Source organism: Metopolophium dirhodum, chromosome 6 (assembly GCF_019925205.1).
Source record: "Metopolophium dirhodum isolate CAU chromosome 6, ASM1992520v1, whole genome shotgun sequence".
NCBI lineage: Eukaryota > Metazoa > Arthropoda > Insecta > Hemiptera > Aphididae > Metopolophium > Metopolophium dirhodum.
This window is the reverse complement of record NC_083565.1, coordinates 19,882,789-19,893,608: the sequence shown is the minus strand read 5'-3', so window position 1 is coordinate 19,893,608 and position 10,820 is coordinate 19,882,789. Positions and strand designations below refer to the sequence as shown.

The 10,820-nt window shown below is 34.5% G+C and overlaps 1 protein-coding gene across 1 annotated transcript; it reads left to right on the top strand.

Annotated features, from left to right (window-relative positions):
• Nucleotides 1-9,361: 9,361 nt before the first annotated feature.
• On the top strand, nt 9,362-9,862 carry LOC132946349 (trimethylguanosine synthase-like). Its single transcript, XM_061016319.1, has 2 exons — nt 9,362-9,652; nt 9,731-9,862. The coding sequence occupies exons 1-2, from the start codon at nt 9,401-9,403 to the stop codon at nt 9,860-9,862; spliced, it is 384 nt and encodes a 127-aa protein (XP_060872302.1). The 5' UTR covers nt 9,362-9,400.
• The last annotated feature ends 958 nt before the right edge of the window (nt 9,863-10,820 follow it).

Genomic DNA, 10,820 nt, shown 5'->3' with positions numbered 1-10,820 from the left:
ATAATTAATGGACTATATTATTAATATAGTACCTACTTAATGAATTTAATATACCTAACCGTAAATACATATACATAACAATATTATAATAATGTATTATTTATGTTTGAATTCATTAGAACAATTCCGTACCAGACGTCGCTCCCAAACCGATCGACATCCACTTGTATAACTGTAAGTTGAAAACGTCTATATTTAAAAATGTTATAGTATAATATTTATCTAATAAATTAATTTTCTTTATAGCATTCCGCAAGAATGAGCGGTATTGTTTAAAAACATACCAGTGTTATCTTGTGGATGTTGATACGTTGCTGAGCAGCCGTCGTGCATCGGTCTGATGTACATACGGAAAAATTATTATGGGACCAGCCATAATAATACGTTGAGAAGCTATCTGTCTATCAACGCATTTTCAGATTTGCAGGCCAATTCCGTTGTCATTTTCTAATCATTCTTTATTTTTTATTAAGGTTTAGGTGTAACAGAATTTTAGGGGCTATTGTAATTCCCACTTCCTGGAACTTTATCATACATACAACTGACAGCCCGATGACCTACATTTTTGTGTATTTTGGTCCACCCCATGATGGCATAGTAACGAACACGTTTTGATCCCAATTGTTAGGTAGCTAATAATATAAATACTTAATATTTGTTATAATATAATATAATTACGATTAAGTAAAAATAATATTTTCAAATAATATTACAGTCGGCAGTCGAACAGTCAGCTGTAAGAAGTTTCCGCTGGGCCACAAAACGGGTCGACGCGCGCCGGTCGCTGAACATGGTCCACCCGACGCCGGTCGCAAGTCCTCAAGTCCCACCCACCATCATCGTATTGATGAATCATCTATCATCTATCATCTACCATCTATCATATATCATCTATCATCTACCATCTATCATCTATCATTGCAATATTATAATTATTCACCTAAATGCATGTAATCCAACATTTACAATTAATACATTGTTTATACGTTGATAATATTACCTACTTAATAAAATTTATAATTAATTGTTACCCATCTACAAAGTCAACACTGTATTAATAAAAGTTTTTGTTGTTAAAATGAAATCGTGTTCTACATTATTTGTACTTAATAATTATTTGGGTATAAAGGTACTTCAATAAAATAAAATGAAATACTGAATATTTCATTGTTAGGTCACAGACCTTTTTTACTGTTATAGACCAGCCCATAATCCTATAAGTACATTGATTGTTGACAGTGGTGCTGCGCTTTTAGTATAAATATTATATATTTTGAATATATTATAATATATATTTATATTTTACTCTATCAGAGTAACTTGGTAGGTAACCGAAATTCGTCACATTTATCTTAACACGGTGTAGATGGTATTAGTAAAAGTGCTATGATTATATAGTCATATTATATACATAAACATTTAATTGCGAGCTTAATTTTTCTAGACCTATAAGCCGCGAAATCTTCATTTTTTCATAATTTAAAAGTTTGCGGTCTCTCCTTATAAAGCCAAACCAGAAAGACGCTCTTGGTACGTGATACTTCTCAAATAAGTTTCTATGAGTTCTAACTTTTAGCATCTGCGCTCTGCGCTAGCTGAAGTTATTTTAGAATAGCTAACATTATTCTAAGAGCCACGGCTGAGTTTGGAAAAGCTCTATTGCTTTTTTTTTAATAGCAGTTACCGATTTATCGAATAAGTTTTGGCCAAATCAAAAGTTCATTTTTTGTAAGTTGTATGCGTTTTATCTATATTGCGTGTGCGTCGCTGAGAGAAAACACTAATTGCGTCGTCTTATAGTTGGTCTTTCGAGAATTTCTAGCTATAAGTATTTATTAAGGGGACTCAGATTTGTCCATTACTTTTTTCATTATAGCACTGCATAAAATATCTAACAGTCAGCTGTAAGAAGTTTTCGCTGCGCCACAAAACGGGTCGACGCCGGTCGCTGAACACGGTCCACCCGACGCCGGTCGCAAGTCCTCAAGTAGTCAAGTCCACCCATCATCATCGTATTGATGAATCATCTATCATTGCAATATTATAATTACTCACCTAAATGCATGTAATCCTAAATGTACAATTAATACATTGTTTATACCTTGATAATATTACCTACTTAATTTACAATTTATTGTTACCCATCTAACACTGTATTAATAAAAGTATTTGTTCTTAAAATTAAATCGAGTTCTACATTATTTGTACTTAATAATTATTCGGGTACAAAGGAAACATATTTTAATCATACAAAATTAGATGAACCGAAAGTCAAAAATAACAAGTCAATACGTCGTGTTAAAAATAGTTTTTAATTAATAGGTAAATTAATAGGTAGGTACTTAGTCACAGACCTTTTTTACTGTTATAGACCAGCCCGTCCTTTGCCAAATAAGTACATTAATTGCTGATATATTGGTGCCGCACTTTTAGTATAAATATTATATATTATAATATAGTAGCTGATCCCGTGCACTTCGTTGCCTGTTTAATGTATCAACTCAATATGACTCAAACTTTGTTCAATTCGTTATTTAATATTCGGTGTATGGTGTCTGTAGTCTGTTATTATCGTTTATGAAGTTAACCCCACCGACTCGTCTGATTGACTCAAAACCAGTGTTAATATTTTGCAAATTAATTGCAAATAATTGCAATTTGGATTTAGATAAAATTTACATTGTTTTAACTTAATTTAATGTAATTAAAACGATAATTTAATGTAGTTAAATTAAAGAAATTATTCAATAAAAGTACGAAAATTATTTACTTCATATTATGCACGTATACAATCAGTTTATTAATTGAATTTGCTTCTAAGTTTATGTATAACATAATTGAAACAGATAATTGTTCTCTGCTGTATAACGGAACTCAATGTATCATTAAATTGTCCGTTATATAGGCAAGTGTTTAGAGTCCGTTTATAGTGTTTTAGAATTTAGAGTAATACGATTACATAATACCTACATTGCAATGAAAATGTATTAAACTGTATTATAAAAATATTTAATTTAACCTAACCGATAAGGCTGCAAGCAGTATAATAAGCGTTAAACTATTATAATTTATTACAAGGCGCCCATACGGCTATATAATATACGTACGTTGTAAACGCCGGTACCGATCCTACAAATTGTGCGGTTGTCGGCAACGACTTGCGTTAAGTGTTGAAGGCTAGAGCGGGTTACTCAATTTGTACCATATAGTCAAAAGTTTAGGGTCGGAAAGACGTATATTTGCAATAAATAAATAATTCAATTAACGGGCGCCCAATGTAGTAATATCAACTTAACACTAAATACCACGGCTGGTGAACAATAATTATAATATATATACAGCCCACTGACACGTGGGACCAAAACAAATGATAGACCTGACTATGACTATACGGCGGCTACGTGGCTCGGCGACTGCGGCGATCCGTGGTGCCGACCAATATCGGTCCCTCGCCGGACAAATCTTCGGCTCGTCGATCGACGATGATGGCCCGCGGTTCCACGCGAGTACCGCGAAATTAGTACAATATTCACGTACTTTTCCGTGGCGAACACTCGCGATCACGCGGAGGGTAACAAAACACGCGCACGGCGTAAATAGACGCGAGTGGAAGGCTCGACGTCGGACGTCAATCACGACGGACCCGACGGACAAACAGGCGTGGGCACACGCGAATTTTTATTTTACTCGATGTAAATAGAATACGTATTGTGACAACGATAATAACGCGAAAACGTACTTCAGTAATAGGTATCGATCGTGGCCGCTGATCACAGCTCGGGCCCACTTGCAACTCGCGTTCACACGGGAACGATAGCACGGACGTTGCGCTACGTTCAGCCGTTGGAAAAATACAAACGCCGCAAAGTTCGCGACGGCCGATGGCCAGCTCGCCGGCCGTTGACGGTGGCGCGGTAACTTCGGAGGGGGAACGCGTCGCGCGGAGCTTCGACATCTCGCGCGACTTGGAGCGTCCATGATTTTGGCGGCGACCCCGTTCCGCGTTCGAACATATGTAATAAATCTTAATATCTAATATCTATATCAGGAATTATAATAATACCTGCCGGCACATTAACACAAAACACCTTATTGGCTGCAACTCTATCCTAAGCTGACCAGATTTTAATTTATTTGAAAAAACCTAATAAGTATATCACTGTAGATACGAATCCAGATCGGTTATACAATAACGAAAGTTCACCACATTATATTGTTCATTTAACAATAATAATTACATATAACTGTTGTAGTGAATGAAAACAGTAGTAAACAATGATTAGGTGTAATTACAGGGATTTTATTTATTATTAATTATTTCGTGCCATAAATTGTACGCAAATCATGTAAAGTTTTCAATATTATTCGATAAAATTATCTGTTTATTAATTGAGTACATTATAACTACCGAATATACCTATATATAATTTTAAATCTATATAAGTCTCATCTTATTTTAACAATCAACAAGAACTAAAATAAATTAACTGCCAACTTTAACTATTTAGTATATCAAAAAGTTAACATAGTATATTTACCTATTTATATAGTATAATTATTTAATAAATAATAATATATATGAAGTAAAAGTTTGATCTATTTTTTACAATTTTACCTAGATATTTCTACCACAGGGCTGAGGTGTATAATAATAGATATATACAGCCGTGATTCCTACCAACAACTTTAATATTATTATATATTTAACAAGGATGTATTGTGATTATATTATATATAAACAAATACATTTATTTAAATAATGAATATTTGATATTTCTAGTATATTTGACATTAGTTATTTGTACAACTTATGTACGTAAAAACTAAAAGGCTAATATTTTTTTAGGTAATTTATTTTAGTTTTAATTAATGCAATTTATAATAATTATGTGCACAAAATGTATTGATATTTTATATTTCTTCTGTGTTTTATTTAAATGGTTTAATGAATTAATTATCTATAAATTAGTAATTGACAATAAAGACAACCTGCAAATAAATAAGATAAATAATATAAATCATATTGTCACAAAGTATCAGCCATGCAGATTGCAGATGGTCAATAAGCAGAGAGTAAGTATATATATTGTGAATTATCGTAATTTGATATTTTATAATGGCAATTTAACTATACATACTGTGCGAGGCGCACCATCGGATGGCTTGCGAATCCAAATATTAGGTATTATAATAATCACGAATTCGGAATTTCTGTTGGATATCGATTAAACAATTTGCTCTGCACCACGCGTTGTAGTTTCATCCGGATCAAAGTTCCAAAAATGTCACAACCAGAATCTGCTTAGATATTTTTATTACAATTAATATTGTACGGATAATACATCAATAGGTACATAATATGTGTTTGGCAAACGCCGTAAGCCTCTGGTCCAGGATGACACTCTGCAACTGTTTACTCGCACCGATAACATGACCTCCCACCCGCAGTCGAAAAGCGGTGCATTATGCCCGCCTTCTGAAATAAATTAATACCTAAGTAGACCGCTACCAAATAGTTGGCGGAGTGTTGGTAACATCCGCGGTGCCGGTGATGAGGATACGCGAATAACTGTGGACCTTTATAGCTGTCAGCTGCATGTGGGTGTAAATCTAACGACGAATTATTGTCGAATTCGGTGGGTGTCCGAGCGTGAAGGGCATTGTCACAGCAGCTACACGTCATCTCTAGTCATCTCCAAAGTTCAGTACGTGCCACGTATATGCGCAGAGTATGTAATTCATCATAATATCTCCTGTAAATGCAAACACAAAAAGGTGTTTGGTAAACAATTATATTATTTACAGTCGCTATTGCGATAAGGGTAAACGACACGCGAAGACGAACCGGTATATTTCATTCTAATATTTCAAATTCAACGCACCTCTTAAGGGTGTAATTTGCTTCTCCACGAGTCTCTGTAGTATCACGTGAATAGTGCAACAAGCTACATTGATAAGGATTTATTCTGTATTTTTAAAATACGATCGAAAAATAATTCACAAAAATTCGAATATGTCCCCAAGTGGCTGTATGTAGTACTTGGGAGTTCCGAGTCAATTTTTACAGGGAGATGGATGAGGTATAGAAATTCATTTTTAACGACAAAAACATAGAACAGCCACGGCGACCGACGCATTGTCGACGGGCAGGGGTGAGAATACTCAAGCGAAGGTTGGCAAACGGTGTAATGCCAGAATACTCCAACTATTGCTCCATGGAATGCGACGCAAAAGCCGATCGATACAATGTCGGAATTCTCCAATTATAACTATTGTACCATTGACCGGCTTATAACCGTTCGCTCGAGTTCGTGTGGGATGTCTCAAAACCTGTGTCGCGTAAGTCTGCCCGGGTGGGTCTTACTACGGCACAGATGAGTGAGTGACAGCCTATAGCCGTCGATCGCAATGTCATTTATACGCGAGTATTAGAACATTAACGTCCGGTCTGTGCTTAACTATTACGTGAGTCTGACCAGGTGGTTCTCACAATAAGTTGATAAGCACGACCAACGCAAAAGTGCAACAGGCTACATTGATAAGGATTTATTCTGTATTTTTAAAATACGATCGAAAAATAATTCGCGAAAATTCGAATACGATTTGTTTGTTATTTTCCAAACATGGAAACATAGTAACGCGTTTTCATTTCCAAAGATTTATCTGTTTGATTTAACGACGACAATAATATTATATTATTTACAACCCCACAGTTTTTAAAATATTTAAAACCACTTTTACTATCCCATCGTTATCTGAATTTCATTGAAGCATTCAATAAATCTTGTATGTATACCTAATAACAAATGTTAGATTATGGTATGCTATAGAAATTCTTTATCTTTTATTTCAAAACAGGTACCTATCCAAATATTATTCAACTCTGCAAAAGAGCATTGTCACAACAATTTATTATGAGAATAATAATATGGTATGATAATATAGTCATAGTTGTTTGGTATATTATATAGTTTTTAATTATATTTAGTAATAATAAGACAGTTGTTTCTGATTTTTTTTGGATAATAAATATTGAAACGGGGCAAATTAATCACGTGGGTGCCAAAATTGTAAATACGGTCCTGGACCTGCACAGTGACAAAATAATATAGGGTATAGGTTTCATATAATGTACTCGCGTATTTTTCGTCGTAAGATTATAGTAAATTTGTTGGCCAATATAAAATAATGCTTTTTTTCTCGTAAAAAATTCCCATGCTGAATATAAACAGTCACGTTTGTTACCAATGGTGTGTGCGGCCAAAATTTTTCCTATAAAAGGCGTAAACACACGATAAAATATGACATTTATTTCTTAGACGCCAAGCCGCTTATATATCTCATATCATAACGCCGAGCTTGCTCTTTGAAAACCCCCATCGCGCTTTCTCTCTCTTGTGCAAAAGTATTCTGTTTTTTTTTTTGTTGTAATTTCTTGTAATTTTTTGTGTTAATTTAAGATAAATTAGATTTGTTTTTTTTTATTTAGTTCATATTACTTAGTTTTTTTCTGTTTTTTCTTGTTTGTTTATTTTCCTTAAGTCTTTAATAGTCATGACTAAAGACCGGATTTATATGTTTTTACATATCGTTACTGAGTCTATGCAGTCTTATGAGAGTAAAAAATGTAGATGATTTGTTCAATTCTGAATGCATAGAAAAAAGTTTTTTTTTGCATATTTGAGAATATTTTATGGGTTAGAGAATATTTAACTCATTTAGCATATTTTGGAATATTTCGTAAATTGTGAGAAAAAATTTGTATTTATTTTTAATTTTAATATTACGGTACCCAGAAAAAATTTTTTTGAACATTTACAATTTTTTATTTTATCATTTCCAACTCTTACTAAAGTGCAATAATATTCCATTAGAATACGAAACTTTAAATACCTAATAATTAACTTACTATTAATATAAAATTGAAAAAAAAATTTTTTAATGCATATTAAAGTAAATATAATGATGTTTATTGATTATTTTTGCATATTTTTGCTTTTTTTTTTGTATATTTTGCATATTTTAGCATATTTTTTAAATTTTTAAGAGAATATAATGAGAATATTTTAAGGTTTTTTCGAGAATATTAGCATCATATTTAAGGTATTTTAAGAGAATATAAATCCGGTCTTTAGTCATGACGTATAGACTAGAAAACTTTAAGGTACGGTACATGCGGGTACAGACTATGTTAGCCGCGTGGTACATCGAAGAAAACGTAAGTATAATTTGATATAATATAGAAAAACGCTGCTGTAAGCCTTCTTTGCGTGTGTCACGAATTAACTATGAATAATTATTGACTTTAATGTTTATTTTATTGCAGGACGACAATCTCACAGCAGGTGTTCTAAGAGTGGCGTCAATGCTGGTCGTTACCGTGGTTGGCACTTTGTCTATGAGTATCTTGGCGTTGCTGCTCTGCCTGTTGTACGCAGGACTCGCGATGACTGCGTTCATCGCCAACATCGTTAGGAGTCCTGCAGTGCAACGGGCATGGAGAAGACGTGTGCCAGGGGCCGCCGTTTTGGCAGACGGGGAAATAGCGTCGCGTTGCGTGTCCATCGCAATGGATAGCGCGAGACTGGCGACTGCGTCGCTAGCCTTTGTCATTTGGCTCATCGCTGACTCTATCGGCACCGTTATGTTTGTGGCAGTGGAGTTGATCGGACCCTCCAGCCGACCCAAAGAGCAGACGCCGCTTAAGTCTGCCGCTGGAGGTCCGATCGTCATAGACACCACGGTTGCGGACATCGCTCTGATACAGGACAGTTCCGTCTCCACAGAAAACGATACTCACGTTGGCACGGCGTCAGCAGCGCGGGTCGATACCACGTACGTGCATTTACTTATAGGTATAATCAGAAATTGAATAATGTATTTTTATATTGCCCACAGACCAATAACTTATAAATATTGGAAGAAGAGACATGCGTTGTTTTCTAAGTTCGACCAAGGCATTTTGTTGGACGAGGGTATGTAAAAAAAACCTTTATGTATTATATACGTATCATACCATGTTAAAAATAAAAATGATATATATTATAATCGTATGTTTGGTTTTATAGAGAGCTTTAACTCGGTAAAAGTGTGGTCGGGTGAAAGTGGCTGTGGACCCGTTTTGCGGCGCCGGCGGAAACGTAATTCAGCTTGCCCGACTGTTCGACAAAGGTACTGTAATATTTTTTGCATTAAAAATAAATGAAACCGTTTTCGTGGAAATAAAATGTGAACATATTATTTCTACTTAATTGGTAATTACTGAAATGTAATAATTGTCTTTAATGTACCTACTTATATATTATAATAATAAGGATATATAATCTGCGGATTCTAATAATTGTAATATTTTCCGTTTGTAATAGTCATTGCAGTAGATATTGACGCCGACAAAATAGTAATGGCCAAGGAAAATGCCGCTATTTATGGCGTACTGGATAAGATCGAATTCGTTGTCGGAGACTTCTTCAAATTGGCTAATCAGATAAAGGGTGATGTTATAGTCACATCGCCACCATGGGGAGGTCCAGAATACAACAAACTGGATGTTATCGGGCTGTTAGCTTTGTGCATGGATAAGATTCTGGAAGTGGGGAAAACGATTACCCCAAAAATACTGTTACACCTTCCCAAAAACCTTGATAAAAATGAGGTTTGTACATCATTTAGCTTAAATATAATTATATTATTATTTATGTGGAACTTCAATTTATATTTTAAATGTCTATAGTGTTGGAAAATGTGCAACGGAGTTGGGGCCAGTCTTAGAAAAATTGAAAATGTTTTTATAGACAGATACCTCAATTCAACGTTGCTGTATGTCCGGTCCAATAATGTAAGTTATAAGTCATTGTGTATTTAATACAATAAAAGCATAGTAAAAAAATAATTAATAGACTATAATATTAATATAGTACCTACTTAATGAATTTAATATACCTAACTGTAAATACATATACATAACAATATTATAATAATATTATTTATGTTTGAAGTCATTAGAACAATTCCGTACCAGACGTCACTCCCAAACCGGTCGACATCCACTTGTATAACTGTAAGTTGAAAACGTCTATATTTAAAAACTGTTATAGTATAATATTTATCTAATAAATTAATTTTCTTTATAGCATTCCGCAAGAATGAGCGGTATTGTTTAAAAACGTACCAGAGTTATCTTGTGGATGTTGATACGTTGCTGAGCAGCCGTCGTGCATCGGTTTGATGTACATACGGAAAAATTATTATTGGACCAGCCATAATATTACGTTGAGAAGCTACATGTCTATCAACGCATTTTCAGATTTGCAGGTCAATTCCGTTGTCATTTTCTAATCATTCTTTATTTTTATTAAGGTTTAGGTGTAACCGAATTTTAGGGGCTATTGTAATTCCCACTTCCTGGAACTTTATCATACATACAGCTGACAGCCCGATGACCTACATTTTTGTGTATTTCGGTCCACCCCATGATGGCAAAGTAACGAACACGTCACCGTTTATCTGATTTACCAGTTTGAAAGAGTCTCCAACAATTTCGTCGGATAGGTACGCCATAAATCGTGGCATTTTGCTTAGCCATAACGCCCATAACTATCTTTTCTGCGTCAATATCTACAAAAATTACATCCCAATTGTTAGGTAACTTAATATTTATTATAATATAATATAATTAAGATTAAGTAGAAATAATATTTTCAAATAATATTACAGTCGGCAGTCGAACAGTCAGCTGTAAGAAGTTTCCGCTGGGCCACAAAACGGGTCGACGCGCGCCGGTCGCTGAACATGGTCCACCCGACGCCGGTCGCAAGTCCTCA

Bases quoted from the DNA above. Each gene is read 5' to 3' on its own strand.
- LOC132946349 (XM_061016319.1), top strand. From the start codon at position 9,401: ATGGCCAAGGAAAATGCCGCTATTTATGGCGTACTGGATAAGATCGAA. The intron at 9,653-9,730 runs GTTTGTACATCA...AAATGTCTATAG, and splicing joins AAAACCTTGATAAAAATGAG to TGTTGGAAAATGTGCAACGG.